Below are 22854 nucleotides of genomic sequence, written 5' to 3'. Positions count from 1 at the left end.
TTGTCTGCATAAGCGTCACAAGCGACTAGGGATGGTAATCTGAGATAGATTAATCGAAGAATCGATCGTTTGCCAAAAAACCCATTATTTTAATCGATCCCTAGTAATGGAGCTATTCAATGAATCGATTTTTTATCCTGGAAAATCGAAAGTAGATCTTTTCAAAGTTGGTTGAATGTGTTATAGACATTTTTTGCTGACGGATACGTATTTCATCGTTTGTTTGGTCCTGATGACATCTTTTTTTTCGCTATCTTCGCCCTTTATTAGCTGAGAAGATTGAAGATCGATTTTGGAGAATCGATTCTCTGGGCCTCGATTTTGTGAATCCATTTATCAACACTTCGATTCAAATCTATTCAAGAATCAATCTTTTTCGGGAAGAATCGCCATCCCTACAACCAACTTCCTCAAAAATATGGACAGGGAAAACTATACATTTCGTTATTATCAATGCGGCTTGCGTTTGCGGCACGCGATATTGATTTATATAATATTCATTCATATTATTATTGATAACCGATGATGACGCACTGGTTAGAAACAGTTCCGTGAAGTGTCACAGTCTACAGTACGTAGTATGTAATGTCTGCGGCTTCATTCTTCCTTTATACATTCAACAAAAATCACGAGTGTATATTCATATATTATATTATGTGAATTAAAACATATTTCGACCAATAGACGACTTATGTATTTCCAAACGCTAAAAAAGTATTACTTATATAACAGTTTTTTTATAATATAGGAATAGCAGACTTTCATGCAGTCCACCTGACGATAACTCGCTACTGCCGCCCATGGACATCTATAATCAACCCCAGATAGGATTTCTACCTAAGGTCGGCTACACATGCACCGCTACCCCTGAGGACTAAACTGAATTTACCCTTACCATACCCTTCAAACCAGAACACAGCAGCGCTTAACACTGCTGTTATGAGGCAGTAATAAGTGTGTCGGTGGTGCCGCCGGAGTCGAACCACAAAAAGTTCTACCACCTTCAAAGGTGCAGCCACAGTAATATATAGGATTGATATAATTAGCTACATCAACCACAGTATAACGGTATCAGAATCTGTAGATCAACTATAGCGACATAACATACAAACGGAGATTAAGAATAGGATCCAATTAATGGGTTAATTGTAGATGTCAGACAATTATATTATTTATCATTCTGTTCGTTTAGATTATCATACGGCAATCGGCACATATATGTTATTATGATAATTATTATTTATATTCATAACAAATTTACGGCCACAGACGTGTCTGGCAAGTAGGGCTGGCCGAAAAATAATATTTCTTACAAATTAAATACATTGCAAAAATATGTATGTAGAAATTCATAAACAATAAATTATATTTTGGACCTTTCTAATTACTTGCAACTATTTATGACATCCCTGTTTTTAGCTTATCTATTTGCTCAGGGTTTTTCGATTTTGTAGCGTTAATTACCGATGAAAATATAGTACTTTTCGTACTTCATTCTTTTTCTATGACATATATTTCAATTCATTAAAATAATTGACAATACTATATATGAACTTTTAAGTATCTGTACGCCAAATCGGAAACAATAAGTATGAACAGAAAAGCTGAACGGAGATTCAAGAAACCACTTTCATGAAAATCGCCCTCCTAACAACTTTAGGCATCTAAACTAAAATTTAGTTAATCCTTATAGTTTCTGATTTCCCGATCCACGTACACTCGAAACTCACCCTGTACATTATAGTACGGGTCGCAACCCTACAAGCAAGACCCAGTTGGCTGCGTCTGATATCGCCCGATAACATTGTCAAACTTAGTCAGACCTTCACGCAATTTCTGAATTGGGTCAGTGATTAAGAATTAAGATTAATAGTCCACTGAAATGTTACAATTCTTGGTCCTTAACTTTTTAAGCAAAATGTAAGTTAGTGGGGTCGCGACTCTTGTCCCTTGGCCGCCATCTTGAAAAAGAGGTTTAACGCTCTATCAGGCAAGCTATCCGTCGCACAAAAAGTGAAAAAAATAGTGTCTCAAATTATCATCTAAAACTTTGGTTATATTACTTATTGTGTAAAAGACTTTTGTTGAGAGATAAGAGTTACGACCCCACAAATTAAGACTTAAATATGCCCTGCCCTTCACATCCAAAAAATAAAATTGTGTGGTAGGCAAAATGCATTTTATTGCGGTTCATAACTATTCTCTCATAGATAATTGCCAATAGAATTATTGTAACATTTATTATATCAAGCAGCCCACGCTATTTACTCTGAATTGAATTATTATTTTAATAACTTAAATTTTATTGGAGTTTACTCCTTAAGAAACGATTTGAGTTATAAGGCCCGGTACGGAAATTTTATGAGGAGTAAAATCAAGTGTAACACGAAGTTGAGGCGTAACGGTAACCAAAATATGAATCAAGAGTGCTTTTATTAATTTAAAATACAGTAAGTTCAAATCCCATATGAAAGTAATTATTACAATAAAAATAATTAGCAATATATAAAACATTAAAACGTTATTAACTAATTTGTTTACATTTTTGCATAAATTAAGTTATAGGTTTGATCATTTATAAACACTGTGAAAAATACGAACATTGGCGCCATAATATGATTAACAATCTTTTATGAACGTTTTTAAAGAAGAGTAACATATAAAATCAGTAAGCAATTGAATAAGATATAATATTAGCAAAATAAGTTTTTAACATAAAGAGGCTTTTGTAAGTTACTGATATATTAATTTACCTTATAAAAATGGATGCATTATTGATCAGCACCATCTATCAACGATAAACGGGCAAAATCAAAACAGTATTATTTAATATTTATTACAGAATTATTTCTAATGAATTATGTTCAAAATAAGTTATATAAAATTAGCAATACGTTTTAAATGAATTCTAGAATTATAAAACATTCAGAAACAATCCAAATTACATATAATAACATGTTTATTGAGTCTCATATAAATTTCATCCGTAAATTGCAACAAGGATATTTTATAGATGGCAAAGAAATTATAATTATTAAGTTTTAAGTTATAAAACGTTTAACATTGTTTTAAATATAAATAATTATATTATATTAAAATTCACTTTAATATAAACAATTATATTAAGTTACCATTATAATATTTGGAACCAAAATACATAGATTGATAAACTTGCAAACTTACAATTTATAAAACTTGCCACTAGATGGCGCTATTTTATATTATTTTGTAACATACTCGTACTTTATGTAATACGCATTATTGAAGTAATATAAATAATCCGAATAATTACAGATATATGTTTGTTTCTCTTATCATTTTAGCAGATGCGTTCATTTACCTACCCTTTTTTCTATTCGATATATATCATAATTATCATTCGTAAGGAGTAAACTCCAATCGTGCGTCGTAGCTGACACACACACTTTTTTTATAATTTTGTTTTGAGGCGATTTATTATGATTGATTAATTTATTTTCTAGATTTTAATTCGATTAGCAATAAAACTGTGTATTTTTTAGTTTTTTAAACTATTATTTATTACATTGGTGAAACGCGTAATTCACATTTGGCGCCCAGATCCACGTAATATCCTGTATGATATTTATAATCTGTTACACGACAGATTGCGTATTGTATTATCAGTAATATATGTAGGTATGTAAGCGTAAGATGTCGTGATTGAGACACATCTTACACATGTTAATGGTATGCCCTTAGATAAGGACATCGTCTTATTCGATATAGGTACCTAGTTAGTTAGCTCAAAACACGTTTTTACCCGATTGTTGAGGATAATGGTTTACGACTAAGAGCGTATATGTATGTCGTATATGTATGAGGTTTCGTACCCAAAGAGTAAAAACGGAACCCTATTACGGCTCTTCGCCCAAAAGTTTTAAACGCATAGTCAATGATATTTTATATTATTCTCATAGGTATGCTTCGATCAAGAGTTCGTATTGTTGATCGAAGTAGGTATGGGAAGCGTCGAAAACTCGTATGACCCCAGTCGCTAGCTAGTGTTGATCGCACGCTATGTGAGTCGAGTAATCGACGCATGAATATGACGGACGCACTATATTCACCATGTTACGTTTAGATTTTGTAACATAGATTAGTATTTTGCAATATGATGTTATAGCTTAACATTACAATTAAATTTATCATTATTATGTAAGTACTTTGGCTTAATATTTTTTCATTGCAATGAAATGTATATACAGGATGAATTTTTCAAATTATAAGGATTGGCGAAAATGTAGGAAGGAGTTACAAGACCGATTTTGATAAAAACGAAAACTGAATCATTAGATTTTTTAAAAGCTTCATATTTCCCTAGCCGGGAATCGATAGAGTTCATTTTGAAAAAAAAAAATAACATCCTGTAATAATACAGGTCATCGAATAGTGCCAGTTCTAAAGCTCAAATTTTGAGAAGTAACGATATAAGACAAACTAAAGACGCTGCTGTTTGCTAGAATTTAAGCGTGCCGCAGTCGAACCACGTACTACTATATGGCACTACTGCGGGACGCTTAATTTAATTCAATTAGATTCTTACCCTGAATCTCGCCAGCCGCTTCTTCCAGGACCGAAGACCGGACTCCCAAACCAAGTAGAGCACCTCTCGGTCAAAGTTGACGTCCCATCCGTCATGAGTAATCGCGAACGAGAACGCCACAGCGGAATGCGCTTCCGCCATTTTGTTTTAAGAACTGAAATGAAACCGCTCTTCTATTATTGAATCACAAACTTTATAAATAATCCACCTTTCACTTGCATATGTCTTGTTGCTACTAAGAGTGATGTGGTAACTTAATTCGCGAAAAGATGTTTCTATACAAACATTGATGTGCTTTAAAACTGAATATATCTAATATTTATGTATCAGGTATAAAAATATAAAGATACTCAGTTTTAAAGGTTATAGTAGGTTCATCTTTTATTTTTCATATTGTCATTAAGGTACATAATTAAATTATAATTTAACGGTGGTCATAATATAAAGGTGAGATATAAAACAAAATGTATGAATCATATATTTCGCTGCATTTTTCAATATTCCTTCAGATAAATACCAAAAAGTATTTATAGATATTTAAACTTAAAATGGATAAATGTTTTATTCGCAGCCATAATACGATAAAATAAGAACCTACAATTAAAAGTGGGTTGCAATACAGGCAGTAGGTACATGAGTGACCCACAACACATTTATAATCGCTTGCATGAGATTTTCTATTCGTTATCAAGAGTGCAAAAACTCGTATTCTTCATAATAAGAAAATTAATTTCAAGCTAAAAAAGTCAAGTTAAGCGCACATTACGGTTACTGCAACTTGTCACCTTATCTGATCGTTAATGTCGCATAAACGTATTCGCGTATGCACAGCATAGCATAAATCATACTCTAGTTTGCCTTCACTATTTATGAGAGCTACAGCACACATACAAGTATCATTATTTATCTTGTTCTTTATGTATAACTATGGTAATGCAATGATTTACATTTGTGTATATTTATTTACGCATCAATTATACTTCAAACATAAAGCTGATATAACTTGCAATGATCACATAGAAAATATTGATGTAACAATAAAAACAAACACAAGTAGCATCTGCAATCGGTAAAAAAAACGAATTACGAAAATACATCGATTATTCGGGAGGAGCCGCAGTCTTATACATATTTCAATTAAAATGAAATATATTTAATAGCCGCTGTAGTTCTCGAAATAACATGAAAATAAATAAAGGGTGGTAATAAAAAGCCATTATTTGTTACGATTATTCTTATTTACAATGAAATCTAAGCTACTTTTTGCTTTGTTGTAGTAAGGTCGCTACTTATATCAGGTATTTCGATATCAGGAAAGCAATATATCTGTAATCAAAATTAAGAACCCCCATTGTTTGGTTACAGAAGCCCATGATGGGACTGACTCGACTTTAAATATAGTGTTCTAATTCTTATGTTTCAATAATAAACAATACATACAAGGTAAGTTGTGGTAATATAGGGGCTAAAGGTAAACCTGTACCAAATTATTGGCTAATTGGGCTTTTATTAAATTAACACCATTACATAATTATATAATACTATTATGTTTCAAAGGCATGGCATATTATTATGATGCTAAAAAAAGGCTACAACTTCAATCATATTGTTTATATTAACCAAACTAACTTTATGTTGTGGATTTTGTCTGTATTTTATATAAAATCTACATTTTATTCAATAAGTCTGGAAGCATTTATCTAATTACAAGTATAATTATTCTGTTCTAGTTACAAAGAACTGTGAAAGCTCCATTGTAATGTATTTATGTTAAAATATGCATTGCCCCTTTTAACGCCAGCAGGTATCATTTTAAATTTTTATTCCAATTAGAGTATTTTGACTGCAGTTACACCCATTTCTATCTAAGGAAGGATAAAACTATTTCTTGAACCAATTTACAAATTTTATTATTCCCGCGCAAAATACAACTCAAACGTCAAGAACATTATTTTTCTTTTTAACGCTAACTCATACAATCGTACCAGCAGGCGCAGCAGACTATATATAAATAGGAACTTATTATTATACATCATGAAAATAACACATAATAATTAATTTAAAGAATACTATAATAAATTAATTTGAAATAATTTTAACACAATGGATGCTATAACCTCCAATGACTGCATACCATAATTTTTTGCAAAATCCACTATAGAAATAGCAGCCTGAATTGCTATTTCCTAGTCTCTAGGAAAAATTACCAAACATTATATCCTAATAGTTTGTACATACAAAAGATATAATAATGAAAGTACAGTAAAGTTAGGCTGAAAGGCAAAAAGCCACGGCTGTAAAACACCATTTAAAAAAAAAAAACAAAAATGTACATACAAAAGGACTGGCAATAATTAAATAAAAGGAAGAAGATAATAATATGTGGAAAATGTATAAAATTAACATATAAGTTGAGGAAGTAATGGATTAAAAATGATAGTAGTAAAAACACATAGGTACATATAATATTGTGTACATCAATCCGGTTTGGTAGGTAGATGTATTTTAATTTAAATATAATGGAAACTTGTAAGGTATCATACCAATTTGTCTTGTAATTATGAGTGTCGTGGCATTTTCCACAGGCATTAGTCTCTTTTCTTAAGTATTTTTATATGCAAATATTCTTACAAATCTTATCTCATAAAAAATACTTGGAATTAAACAAGCATCAAAGCAAAATAAAATGTATTTGGTCAATACAAAATCAACATTACCTAATACTTATTAGAATGGTGATTTTTTTAGATTTTATTTTAATGTAAATAAGTGTGGAATAAATTCTTACAAGAAGTTTTTTAGCAAGGGTTTATCTAGCAATCAAATCCTATTTGGGGTTGGTATGAAGAATACTGGCATTTTGTCTATTCAACTAGGTCCCATAACCAGATCTCTAGCAAAATGAGAACTACCATTTACCAACTATTATTCATTGTTATAGTATATTGTTGTGCACTGTAATGTAAATAATAAAATGTTTAATTAACAGTCACAAAATAATAAGATTATCCAAATTGTATCCATTTTTAATTAGTTTCCTAAAAGTTATTCAAATTGCAATAATTTGTTTGTATACCTTTTTACTGTCACAATTTTTTGTTGCATGAATAAAGTTAATTATTTACTATAATTATAATAATAAATCACTGGAATTGTAGTAAACAAACTATGATTATTAAATATGATTTAAGAATATTAAAGATTAAGCTATGATTAAAGAAGTAGATTATGAGCTTGATATTCAGTGGCTAATACTGGCCAACTATGGACGTCTACAATAAACCCCAATAAGATTAGAGTCATATCTGAGGATGATCACAAATGCTTTGTTAGGTATGCAGACCAAGTTGGAATACCTGATAAATCTTGCCTCTCCCTTATCACAACCATGAACATATCTTCCACAATAGATAAATAAGTCTGATCGGGTTCCCGATTTTCTTGCAAAAATTTGAGTAACTTGATTATTGAGCAATAGGGTAAGGATTACATATTTTTGACGGACTTCAAAAGAGGAGGAGGTTTTTTATTTGGCTGTTTGTATTTCAGACTATGAGATTCAAATAGATATAATGAATTAGCATTATTATAATGAATTAGCATTATTAGAGATTTCTACTTGTATTTAAGTGACATAAAACATCCACCACGAGTGGCCACTAACATACTTTTATGTAGCTGCTTGCATACAACCAGCATGTTAGAGAATAGTACCTGAGGTTTGGTTGGAGTGGAGACCTTTAGTCAAGAGTGGGTTATAAAGAGAATGGAACTTAGCTACACATTTATAATATAATGAGGGCTAGCCTGTTGGCTGGTGTTAGTCTTTGCTACTCGTATTGGGAGGCGACGCTTGGCAACACCAAATTTGAAAAATATATAGTATATTATTAAATTTTCCTCTCTTTTCGACCAAAATATTATGTAAAGACAAAATTGTATCATAGGTATTTTTAAATTTTACCAAATCTTTAAGCCCAAATATTTTTTATACAATATGTCTATACCATTTTATCACCTAGTACATCAGGAAAGCTCAGTTAAGACTAGACTACTAGATACTAGGCCTAGATCATGACATTAGTTTACAGTGTTTGTATTAGAGGTGTTTGACCTGTCTCTAACTAATTTTAATTACTTCACTGAATGATGACTGATATGCTTATCTGTTATCATTAAATTAAAAACTATTTCAAATGAAATATGAAACAGAAACAGCTATTTTAATGGCTTTTTACTTTGTTTGGGAGATAATAGTGTTCCCACACTTATAACTGCAAATTTTATGTCATTTATTTATTTATTTATTTATTTATTTATTTATTTACATGCCAACAGCAACACACACAATACATTATATAGTACTTAAAAGTACACTATAGTAGTATTAATAATATAAGGTTCGTATGAGTGCCAATTATAGGCATGAACAACGTTTACATATTAGTCTGTATTTTTAACAGTGGGACAGTAATGGGTTGCTGATGATGATGATAAGTGCTACTTATGTGCTAAAATTTTATTTTTTAAAATAGATAATGTATCAAAGAAAATGTCGAATTCCTTATCTATATTGCATAGTCGGTTGTATTCGGCGCAAATTCGAGGAAGAGGGGAGTGTTTGAGGATGTTTGTTCTACACGCAGGAATGTGGAAAAGTTTACTAATGTGATGGCGTGGGTACCGAGAAGGAACGTTCAGTTTAACGTCGTTCAGTAGACTGTTGGAAACTATGACTCCACTCAAAAGTTTTTTGAGAAATAATATGTCTGCAAGTGCGCGACGTTTGTGTAGTGATGTCATTTTAAAGTGTTCTAGACGAATATCATAAGTTGCTCTGTGTGAAATATCAGCTGCATGGAACGCCAGGTGTCTTGTGAAAGATCGTTGGATGCTTTCTAAGCGCTGTGAATGTATACAGTATTGGGGATTCCAGACTACAGACGAATACTCAAGTTGACTCCTTACCAGAGCATTGTAAAGAATTATTTTTGTTTTTGGAGAAAAAAACCCTTTGGTGTTTCTTTTAATAAAACCCAGCATTCTACCTGATTTTTTAATAACAGTATCAATATGAGATGTAAATTTGAGATGTGTATCTAGTGTTATGCCAAGATCTCGGATTTCAGTCACCTCAGACAAATTTTCACTACTTAGGATATATGAAGACTTAATAGGTTTGTGTTTTCTAGTATATTTTATATGGAAACATTTTTTTAAATTCATATTCATACCATTCTCTTCACACCACTTATTAATTCTGTCAAGATCATCTTGCACAAGCTGGACATCTTTTACGGTTTCCACTTGTCGGTAGATCTTTAAATCATCAGCAAAAATAGAGAATTTGCAATTTTTGATGGCTAATGTAATGTCATTTATAAAGACAGAGAACAAGATGGGGCCCAAGTGAGATCCCTGTGGAACTCCAGAGTCAGCGCAATACTCGCGTGATTTATATCCGTTAATTGCCACTACGAGAAGTCTTTTTGAAAGATATGAGTTGAACCAGTCCAACAGGGAATTTTGTACGCCAAATTTGCCTAACTTGTTTATTAAGAGATGATGATTCACTTTATCGAAAGCACTGGAAAAGTCTGTGTAGATGGCGTCAACTTGTTGGCCTTTGTCAATTTGCTTCGTTAGATAGGTGACGAGACACACTAGATTGGTTTGAGTAGAGCGTCCACTTCTAAAACCATGCTGGTGTTCGGATAAAGCCCGATCTACGTGTCGCGTGACGATCGGACAAACTAGCGACTCAAATAGTTTTGAAAGACATGACAAAATTGAAATTGGTCGATAATTCTTTGTGTCATGGATATCACCACGTTTAAAAATTGGAACAATTTTTGCTCTTTTCCATTCGTCAGGAAATACGCCGTCCTTTAGGGATCTATTAAAAATTATAGAGAGTGGTAGGGCGAGAGCAGACCCACATCGCTTTATTAAAACTGGAGGAATTTCATCAGGACCGGCTCCTTTGTAAATACTGAGCTTTTTGATGGCCCGTCGAACATCATTTTCGCTTATTACAATGCAGCATAAGTCGTAATGTTATTTAATGTCATCACAGAATTTTGTATTTGTTAATTTTTGATATACTTGTTCTATGCTGACAAGACAAACTTTTATAGGGACCGGGGAAAAAGGCTTTTAAGGGGAGAAATATGACATTCAGGTGTCTAGTTCAGTCAACCTTACAGATTTAGAACAATTTAAGAGAATTGTTTGTAGAGAAATGTCAACTTCCTAATAAGGTTTTTCTTTATCATTACAATAACTGCTAACTTTTAGTATGATGTGAAGTTATAATTGGGTCATAGTACATATTTGAAGCCCAAATTATAATTAAAGTTCTTATAAATATCATTCATTATTATACATTCATAGCTAGTCTCTGGTCATCTAGATGATAATTTAATTAGTTATAATTTCACATAGCTCCTAATATAAAACACACATAAAGATAGATAAAGATAGAATAAACTAGATATTTTGAAGTTGGAATTGTGGAGAAATCGGTTCAAGCGCGCGGCGGAACACATTCGTGGCTCCCATTGTGTACACATTCGCAACGGCGCACGCACACATGCCAGCTCGGTGTCAAAGTCTAATCTGAGAAACGCGACGTCGCGGCAGCGTTCTACTTTTAAAAGGATTTTTAAAAACTCGATTATCTTTACAATATTAATATCCTAATATGAATCTGACAAGTATACATGTGCTCTAAAGTGCATTATTTAATATTTATTCATTTAATATCTACGTAACGTTTTATTTTTTAACATTTGTTTCGTAGACTTAAATAAAATGAAAAGAAAAAATGTCTTACCTCTTTCAGAACAGGGTAGATATTTATTTTAGAGCACCAGTTAGTTACATGTAACCACAAAAGTTACGCAGGTACTGATGGTCTAACAGTACCTCGTTGGTTATTAATTATACACCACCTTTTACCATCATGATATCAGTAGAATATACGTTAAATTATTTCCGAAGGTTGTATGTCTCAAAGTAAATTAAATTCTTTTCAGAATTTGTTAAATAAATTAAACGTCTACTTCATAATTAAATAGAAACGTATGTGTTAGTCCAATCAAATCAACTACACGTACGGTACTGCTACTGTGTGTCACTGTCACACGAATATAAAATGCTAAACTGGATTTTACTATATTATACACTTTGTTAGGTAGGTATATACACGGAGGGTTGAGTGAGTTACTGATCTACAGTCTTACACAACACACATTGGCAAAATTTTATATACTTGTCTATGGCACCATTCCCGAAAAATCATAAAGTTGGCAACATTGATGTTGACTTTTCTTCAAATCATTGTCATTTGTCAGTCCGTCTCGGCTGAGTCTTGTCTCACCATTATATTTCGGGGGATTAAAAATATTCCTTAACGTATATTCCCTAACGTAAAAATTATTTTTTCCCAATTTGGCATTTATGCGACATACGGAATTTCGTCGGAATAGTAGTCGCTTATTCATTTGAAATATTCGTATTTTTGGAATAGGCTGGACATGCAAATTTTGTAAAAAAATAAGAGTTTAAAAAAGAAATATTATCATTTGTTAGCTAATTTACATAAGTATAAGTTTAATAAAATTAATATTGTTATGTACGCATTTTGCACCATTTGCAAGGTCATTTTTAACAGCGCTCATCTATTTACAATTCTAATGATGTTATTTTTCCGAAACAATTATTTATTTATCTCATGCAGAATATACAATTAATTTAATCGTATTACGTTATCTAATATTTATTATTTAATACATTTATATTTATTAAACATTCTACTAACAATATTTACTATACTAAATAATCTATATAATAACAATAAAAATATAATACTAATTAAATTAAAAATTAACTAATATTAAAAAAAAAACAATGTGAGCCGTCACGGGACGCCTGGCAGATGTAAAACATCGACATTATTTTGTAAAAGTAATATGCAGAAAATAACATATTTTGATAGGAACTAAATATGTCATAATGATAAAATACGATTTTTGCGCATGGCGACGCGTCGCCACACCGTACACACTACTGCATATAGACTGTATATATATACCATCGTATAGCGCCAGTCGCCATCGTAGTCGCCACGGCATGCGTCGCCACGCCAGAAATCGGTTTTACGTGCGGCTATAGATGTTTCACATCAATAAATTAAACTTATAAGATAAAGATGTCGTCCAAAACTCCAACTTGTGGCATAGTGCCTAGAACCCTGGCAGCGTTGCCTCGCTGTATGGCGAGGCTAATTTTTTGGGCAAAAAAGCTGCTAGCCCTCTGGTCACCCGAAGCGAGGATAAGCCAATGGGACAACATGTTTCATTGTCATTTGTCATAAATATAAAAGTAAATAAAGTTACGTTGCAACCTCAGAGTAATGACTATTGTTATTCTATGGTTGCAACATAGATATAGGATGTCAGGCTGTAAAACAATGTCAAAAAAAAACACAGTTGTCACTGTCCTGTCAATGTCATAATCTCATAAGGCAGTTATAGACTTGAGTTTTTTAACTCTTCGTCAAATTTAAGATTGAAGTTTTTGCTAAGAGTAATAAGAGAATCATAATCACAATTACTAAAACAAACACTAATCGAAATTCAACTATATACCGTGATCCAAAAAATCAATAAAATTAGATATAGATTTTTAATAGTAATACATCAGTCCCAAACACAAACTTATCGATTGCATCATGAATATGATGATATAAATATTTTATTCAGTTATACATCGAGTCAATGGGAGAAAATATGATAATTTAGTGTAGAAAGTCATACGTAGACCTTTTTTAAGCCGTATGTAACTTGAATAGTAACAATGCGGTCTTTTTCACGAGATAAATGTATAGTATTCATGATTTTTCTCTCATTCGCGTTCGCCGGGTTTTATTATTATTTACATAATTTACAAGAAAGTTATTCCACTGCACAATGGTCTGGAGAGAGGTGTTTGTCCGAGCTTAACTCTGCTAAATATCAATTGAATGGTAAATACGTATACATTTTTATAATGAAATAAATATGTTATGAGAATTATATACTATATGGATCATTAAAAAGGTGGTAGCACTTATTATGGTTCCATTTCGGCATTACCGCCACACCCATTTGGCCATATAACTATATGCTTTTCTGATTTCTTATTTAAAGGTTGGGGTAAGGACAACCTTATTGCAAGTTATGAAATTTAGACTATAGGGGCACCAAAGCATTGGTGGCCAGCCTTAAGCAGCGAGATTATCTGGGGTTGATTATAGATTTCCACTGGGTGACAGTGGCTACTTACCACCATGTGTACTGCATGCTTATTTGATCTTTGAACATTACCAAACATCACTTGTGTATGTAAAAAATACTCTATAGTCAATAATTGGTGTCCAAAACAATTTTTTAATTAAATAACTTTGCAAGTGCACTCACTGGAATATTATTTTTAGTGGTTACAGAGTATAAAGATAGAATAGATAAACTTCTGACAGACACTCAAAAGCGCCATGAAGCAGATAAAGAGAAATTTAAGGACATCATGGAGAGCTGCGTTGCAATGAAACTACAGGCTACTATATGTCAGGTAAGATATAATGAGTAATTTATATCCAAAGACATTAGTATATAACAGTAATGGACAGTATAGTCCCCATAAAACTGCTACTCCGCTCTGAATATAGAATGAATCGTGTCGCCATAGCAAATTGTATGACTATATCTGCTTGGAACAATTTCAGAGCGGATTAGTAGTTTAGCGATAACTATACATGAAGACAAAAGTGTTATCCACAACTTAATGCTCAGTGCGTGTAATACATAACTCCCATAGTTTAATCTGAAGGTATCACGGCATCATCAGGGTTGAAGAGATTAAGGCCAATTTTTCTATTATTGTCTTGCTCAAGGACCTTATTACATACATATTCATAAGCCCTAAATGCCTCGACTTGCCTTGTATGGTTTGGTATCTGAAATGTATTTAGTCAAACATCAATCTCTTTAAGGGAAAGGAAATGTAAAGTGAGATGAAAATTTTGTACATTAATCTTGACAATGTCTCCTTAAACATGTCATACTCTGCCTAGAGATGATAGAAGGTAGCCGGCAGTACCACCACCACACCTATTTCTGCATGATAAGGCTGTATTGTGGCTTGAAGGGTGTGGTAAGGTAGACATACTTTTTTGAGGGATTACAACTTAGTTTTCAACGGTAGCGGCGCACCTGTGTTCGACCTCGTGTAGGGCTCTCTTATCTGGGGTTGATTACAGATGTCCATGAACAGCAGTAGACACTTACCATCAGGTAGGCTGAATGCTCGTCTACTACTCTAGTATTAAAAAAAATTTATCTGGTTTGAACATCAAGTTTCATATGGCAAAGCAGTCACTATAATAGTCATGAACTAGGGTTCAATAGGACTAGGGTCGGTTCCATCTCCAGCTATTTAAATATCTGACTAATGAATTTAAATATTTGTTATTTAGGGTCTCAGTGATCTTGCAGTTTTTATTGTATGTTTTCATGGTACCAACAATACAAAATAAATAGTAGTGTATATAAAGTTTTTTGTCAAACAATTACTTAACCATCTCAATGCTGGGCACAGGACACCTCTCAGAACAAAATCGATGAATTTAAGAATTTTAACAAAATCAATGTATTTGGTCAGTATATTCTTATTGTTGCACTGCTATATTAATACAACCGTTAAAGTGGTGATCGGCTTCATGTAGAATCCCTGTTTATAGAGTTCTGGTACTATATGTGTATGGGCAGCAGTGTCCACTCACCGTTAGGCAGACTGTATGCATTTTCGCTAGTTATCTACTGATCTTATAAAAATGTAAAAATGTTATTTTCAATTATTTACAGAGTCAGTTTGAGGATCTCCAACATGAATGTATGAAAGTAAAAGAAGATAGTAATAATATGAAAAAGGAAATGGAGAAGCTGAAACCAGCTGGTTAGATGAAGATAGAATCTCTTACCGATTATTGAATTATATTTAATTTTATTCAATGTATGTGGTGTAACAATTGAATATTTTTATGTATTGTTATTATAATTAATAACAAATGTAGTGCTAGTTATAAACATGAACATTTAGGGTGGGTTGCACCATGTAACTTTAATGTTAACAATAGAAATTTATGGATAGATTTTCGTCAACTGCCATATCTGACAATGGCGACTAAAGAATGTGATAACAGTGATACAAATGATGTTAATGCCAAATAACTTGTGGAACAAAGATTTGTTACATTCCATCGCTATTGTCAAGGTTATTATTATAGTTTAAGGCAAATTTTAAATGGGCCTACGGTGCAATCGACCCTTAGTGTGCAAATCGTTTTATATAACTTTTACCATAACCAAAAGTGTATTTACCTCTATAATTAGTGCATTTTGAAATTTTTTACTGAAATTCATAGATTAGTAAAGATTACACACTCCTAACACGAAAATGTATCCAGTTTTGAGAATTGAAATAGTTGCGTAAAAAAGTTTTGCCACGTCTCAGTGCTAAAATGCCCCTAAAATATTTGAAATAATTATTTATTTATTATGTAAATTATGCAGTATTAGCTATTTATTCGTAAATTTTCTCTAAAAATGTTTTTATTGGACAAGAATTCAAAAAAAGAGCTTACTAATAAGCCCTTTGTGGCTTCATTCAATTTTAAGGCGGCGAAGTTTCTTTACTAATCTATGCTAAAATTAGATACGGTTGATTACTAAAACTACGTATGGTTCATCCTATGCAGAACATTCAATATGCTCGTATAATTTCCTTTTATTCTGTTATTCAAGTACAAATTTGTTAATAATATTCCAACTTTGCGCGGAGATTACAAAGATAATCTGAAACAACACTGGTGGCTCTTGCCCTTGATCAGGGTAAGGCGGGATTATCATTCAGCATCCTTTAATCAGAGCTTTCACTTTACGTCAATGAATAATTATAATTATTATTATTAATTATTTAATTATTGGGGCCATTCATTGATTACGTAAGTATCCCAAATTGGAGTTGGAGTTGTAATAATCTCTATATACTCTTACGTTTTGGTTCAATTCCATTCTTATGTAATTTTTGTAATTTGATATTCTATATTAGAAATAGTTTGTTCAAGTTATTTGGCGGGGATAATATTTTATTTGCATATGGAAGTTATAAATAGTATTTAACAAAATTTTATTATTTTGAAAATGGAAATACATTTTTGCGTAACAATAGGGGAGGGGTTTGAAAAATCTTTCCTCAGATGGGGGAAGGGGTAGTCTAAAATTTCCAAAATTGTTTTTAATTGACTAATGAATGAGCCCTTACTGTATTATACTTATTTATACTTATTGTTTAATACTTGTGATTATACCTTGAAGACAATATTCAGATACGAATATTGTAATACTAATATTTGTATTACACTCATATTAAGATAGATCTCACTATTTCAGTAAAATGTGTATCAATTTGTATAAATTAAATTTATGCATAATACATTTTTATACTTAATTAAGTTAATGTACATTTTTATATTTTATCATTTGAAATTTTTATTTGTTAACAGTATAAAGCAGCAGCTAAATAAATAATACGATAATACATATTTTAGATTGAAATGATAATAAATGTATCTGTAAACAACTGGTAACGAGATTTTTCGTACATTAAATATATTTCTATTATATGAAGTCCTGACCGAGGTTTGGGTAATAGACATTTCACTTCCAATTCCAATTTGTCTTACCAATGATTGAAATAAGACAATGTCTAGTATGAAAAAATTGTCAATTGACGATCTTTGGCCGTCAAAATATGAGATAGATTAATTATTTTATTAATTACGGGATCTAGTGACGCCACCTACTCGAAGTGTGCGTACAGACAAACAGTGCCATCCACTGGTATAGACATCTAGTGTTACAATTATTTATGAGTGGTACATTGTACATAATTATTATAATATTACAACAACTTACAACACCTAATAACAGCAGTGTTAGGCGCTGCTGTGTTCTGGTTTGAAGGGTGTGGTAAGGGAGACATATTTTTTCGAGGCGTTCCAGCTTAGTCCTCAGGGGTAGCGGCGCATTTGTGGCTAATCTCAGGTAGGAATGTCTAATCCTATCTGGGGTTGATTACAGATGTCCATGGGCGGCATTAGCCACTTACCATCAGGTGGACTGCATGCCCGTCTGCTACTCCTTTATTATAAAAAAAAAACTTAATTTTAATGAAACATTTTAATACTTAATAATATGTTTATATTAGTTTTGCTTTTATGATTTAAATTATGTTATAGTAATTTTAAGTCTCATAATGTAATGTTAATAAATGTTCTTTTAGCAATTGTTAAATTAGTGAAGTTTATTATATTTTAATGCAGCTAATGAATTACTTTTATATCTTTATTCTTAGTAAATTATGGCATAATATACATGTACCTTAATAATTTATAGAAATACCATTTTAACTTATTAGTCAAATATGCTGTTATGTGTGAAAATAAGTGTCCGTAATAATAAACTGGTATACTACGAAGTAACAATAAAAATATCTGTAGTATTCTCGTCTATTTATTTCATTTCAAAAATAAGTCAAAAATTATACCTTACGTATCTTTATCTTCATCCCCTTTCAGAACGAGAAGAATTAAACTTAATAATCAACTGCATTAGCAAGTGCGAACTGGTAGACCTGGTTGGTGGTCTGCTGAATAGTTAATATTCAGTTTTCCTTACGATGTTTTCCTTCACACGGTGCACGGAGCTGATAGTTGAGTAAAACCGGAAGCCTAGGTCACAGGGCTTCATCTCCTGAACCGTAATAGTTAGACACTTGATTTTTTTACAGAATTTGTTTAAATGGATGGTCGGTATAACAACTAATACTAAAAATAAAAATACGCTGAAAATAAATGGAGTCGCCTTACAACAAACCGCTATTTTTCGACGTTTTTCGCTTCATTGAACCGTCATAGGTAGTTCAAATGTTTACAATGCATTTACTTCAATGGCTACTATAATAACAAACAGTAAAAATAAAAAATATAAACATTTTGGAATCCTCCGTTAGCGAGTTCGCTTGTATTTGGCTATTTTTTTCTAACGGCTGCACTTTCGCAATCACCAATTCACCATATTTCTTCAGCCTATTGCAATCCACTGTTGGGAGTACTTAGGACCTCTTACCGCTTTTCTACTTATTTTTGGTATCTCGCTCAGTGGCGGACTAGTCGGAGGCGTCATCTAGCGATTTGGTGGTGAATTTTATAGATTGATAACAGCGTCACTTGGCCAATTAGTTACGGTTTAGTCCGCATCACATAGCCGTGGCGCCACCTACCTCGAACCTCGTTAAACTTGATGATTCTGATAAGGACAATCCTATCCTATCCTACTAATATTATAAAGCCGAAAGTTTGTGAAAATGTATGGATGTTTGTGTGTTCTTGTAGCAAAAGCGGCTAATCGGATTAGGATGAAACTTTTCAAAAATATCGTTTATACATCAGAATAACGAAAATGTATAAGTAAGGATATTATTTGTTTTGGCTTTAATATAACGATAAATATCAAAAATTCTTGCCGTCTGACAGCTACGAGCTCGTATCTGGGCGTATGCTGCCTAAACCGTTAAAATTACGGGAAAGTAATGTATGGTGGAATTGCTTGTTTCAAATAGTTCTAAATAAAAGTCCGCGACAGCATCTATCTTTTAAGTGGTAGAAATTAGGTATAGCCAAAAATATCAGGCAGGAGGTGGACTCGTTGGGTCGGCATGGCTTGTGCTGTACCAAGAGTGCGGGCAGGTTTAATCGTCACGGGACACTCAACAGATTGATTCGTCGGGCACTTGCTACCGTCTTTATACCTGCGACGTTAGAACCTCCAGGCCTTTTTAGAGACGATGGCAAGAGACCCGATGGAATCACTCTAGTTCCATGGAGTCTCGGACGACTCCTTGTATGTGACGCGAAGTGCCTTGATACCTTGGCCCCATCGCACGTAAACAATACATCTGTGAGTGCTGGGGCCGCAGCCGACCATGGTCAGACTCTCAAGCGCCGTAAATATAATATAATATTTAGACAATTATTTGTTTGCGGCGCTTACAATAGTACAATGGGTCCATGGCCATCTGACATGAAAAAAATCATGTCAGATATGTCGACCAAGCTTGTAAATGCTTCCGGTGACCAAAAAGTTGGCGGCTACTTTGCTCAAAGCCTTGCTTGCCGTTGGGAACCATGCCTCACACGGCAATTTTAGATGGTTTATTTTATTTATGATTTTGTCTTTTTTACACTTGATTGTATATATTGTAAATTAGAAATAATTTGTATATATATTAGCTTTAATAATTTCTTGTTATTTAGTTATTAGTTATATAGTAATTTATTATCCTTGTTTTAGCCAAAATAAACTCACTTATTAGTAGTCTGTAGCAAGTTGGTCGTATTTTCAAAATGTTCATATTAATCTGAAGTTTGTGTCTTTTGACCTGTTTACCTAAGGCAAATCTTCATAATATCAATATAGGCCAAATAGTGATACTATATGCATCGTCGAATCATAATAGATCTACAACTTCTAAAAAATCTCGTCATAAAAATTCATGATTACAATCAAACACAAATTATCAATATTTATAAAAGACAGTTAGCAGAGTGTTAACTGTAGGGCTTTTTCGCCCTTCAGTAGCATAGCTCTCGTAGCGTAAAGGTTAGCGCGCTCGCTGCTAAGGCGAGAGGCGGTGGTTCGATCCCACCCGAGAGCGTATATCCCCAGCCTTCTTACTTTTTATTTATTTTTACTTTTTTTTCTGAATTTGTTCTTCGTAATATTTATATTGATATTGTCTTTGATTTTTTGTACCTTTTTATTTTTGTAATTTTATACCTTTTTTACTTTTCGTCTTTATATCATTTTACCAATAATGCTAATTTGTAGAAATAATAATTTATCCAAAATTATTTAATTACATCAAATTTGAAATGCATATCAATGAGCAATCGCAAATAATATTTTTACACAGGTATCCTCTTAGCATTTGAAGGGTTGCTTTCCACGAATATCATTATATTAAGAATTTTAAGAACCTTTTTAATCCGTGTACAAAAACTAATGTAATAAGTTACCTACTTACACTTATCGATATGAATCCAACAGGCCTAAACATGATTATGATAAATATCTTGCTGACTTCAAGCATTGCTTTGGCCAGCACCTGGTGTATCATTCGGTGAAACCGATAATTTTTACATGATCATATTACTGTCCCTCTGTTGGCACGATCTACTTTCAGAGTGAGAGGGAATTAGGCTATGGTCCACCACACTGACCCTGTGAGAATTGGTACACTTCACACGACTTTGAGAACATTTGAACTCTCAGGTGTGTAGATTTCCTGACGATTTCCTTTACCGTTACAACAAGTGATAAATAATTTGTAGCACACAATCACTAAACTGAAAACAGAGGTGCTTGTGGGAAATGAAAATGAAATGAAAATGATTTATTGCCAGAATGTACCTTGTACCTACCTAATGGTAATTGTTGACAAATATTTTATATATTCTTACATTCTACTATCAAAATAGTGTGCAATGTCAAGTTCATAATACAAGTAATAATTTTTAGTTATTTTAGTCAATTATGTATATTAATGTCAAATATGATTAATTTAATTTAATTTAATAACAAGAAAAAAATATGTATGTCGATATAGCAGCTGATTACTATTTTCCTTGTTCGCAAAATATTCGCCCAAGTCGTAAAAACATTTATCAAGGTGCCAGTCAGACACTTTATTTTTAAATCTAAAAGAAGTCAATTCTTCGAAATTATTGGGTAGTTTATTATAAACTTTTATAGCGTTTATATCCGCATTTCTACAAAACAATTTTAATTTACTTTGTGGCAAATACAGTTTGAATTTATTTCTAGCTGTTACACACCTGCTTACAATTTGCTCGTGGATTTTAAACTATTCTGGATGTTCCTTAACAAATAGGCAAGCTCTCTAATATACCTACATACATGTTAGTGGACTTGAACCACGGGCCCCATGATTGAGAAGCAAAGTTTAAGCCACTCGGCTATGCATTGCCATCGATGTTATATAATATTGCAAATTTCTGGGCAACTAGCTAAGTGGTAATAGTTAAAAATTAAATTACGAGGGTCAAAATGATACAAATAAATTTGGGCAAGTAGTAAGGTAACTCGCGTGGAGAGAGTTCCGCACAATTTTAATACTGGTAATCCTATTTCCTACTAATTCTACTATCCTACTAATATAATAAAGCCAAAAGTTTGTGAGGATGTATGGTTGTAGTAGATAAACTTTGTCTTTTACACTAAATAATTTGGACGGATAGTTTAAAAGTTATCACGATAAAAGTTACTTGACTGAGCAATATTTTAACACGTGAACATAGAATCATGACAAACTTTGAAACGACAGAATTGCTATCAGATTTCTGTAAAATGACATTGATTTTATTAATATAAAATTAATGTCTTCACATAACATGTGTTTTCATAATTACAATTGCTGTAATAAAATAATAATAAAAACAGTATTTTTTAATATACTGACGAAATATTTTATACACAACATACGCACAAGTAATAAATAATTCATTCGCACTAAACTAGATGGCGCTTTGCTAATTCAGCCGTATTCTCTTAACACTGTCGAGACTTTATGAAGAGACTATAACATTCAAACATTATATTTTATTAGGGGACGGGAAAGTGGACGAGTGGAGATAGTTGAGTTTCTTTGGTAATTGCTATATCACCAATCCTTGAAAGTTCCACTGGGGTCCATGGATCATGGTCAGTCAGTAAGGTCACGGGCCACGTTTTACAAGTGTGGATTTAATTAGCCATCACATAATATAAGCACATTTTATTTAAGAACTGTACTGTGTACTGTGTGTAAGCAGTAGCGGCTAGTGAATGCAATGCCGACTCGAGATCGTGAAGTCGAGATCCCGCGGAATTAGAAATCACACTCCCGCGGGATCCCGAGATTTTCGGGATCTCGTCTAGTTAAAAAAATTACATCACTAGTAAAGATTAAAACAGATTAAATAAGACAAAATATTATTGGAAACAAAAGCCTTTATCCTTTAATTGAACTAAAGTAACGAAATAATTAACAGTTTTACTAAAATAATCAAAACAAGGTATCATCATCATCATCATCATCAATAAACCACTATTATCCCACTGCTGGGCACG

At 32.5% G+C, this 22854-nt stretch overlaps 1 protein-coding gene across 1 annotated transcript in view; it reads right to left on the bottom strand.

Annotated features, from left to right (window-relative positions):
• The window catches only part of whd (carnitine O-palmitoyltransferase whd), a 35941-nt gene extending 24151 nt beyond the window's left edge, over nucleotides 1-11790 (bottom strand). The window contains exons 1-2 of the mRNA XM_073075035.1: nucleotides 11400-11790; nucleotides 4565-4718 (exon numbers count right to left, since the gene is read on the bottom strand). Of these exons, the coding sequence (XP_072931136.1) occupies nucleotides 4565-4705 (141 nt within the window). The 5' untranslated portion in view covers nucleotides 4706-4718; nucleotides 11400-11790. The remainder of the gene's footprint in view (nucleotides 1-4564; nucleotides 4719-11399) is intronic.
• Between the last annotated feature and the right edge of the window lie 11064 nt (nucleotides 11791-22854).

Source organism: Epargyreus clarus, unplaced genomic scaffold, assembly GCF_041222505.1.
Source record: "Epargyreus clarus isolate Ecla_fem2 unplaced genomic scaffold, WU_Ecla_fem_2.2 ptg000007l, whole genome shotgun sequence".
NCBI lineage: Eukaryota > Metazoa > Arthropoda > Insecta > Lepidoptera > Hesperiidae > Epargyreus > Epargyreus clarus.
The sequence above is the reverse complement of the archived record's forward strand: the minus strand, read 5'-3'. Positions and strand labels throughout refer to the sequence as shown.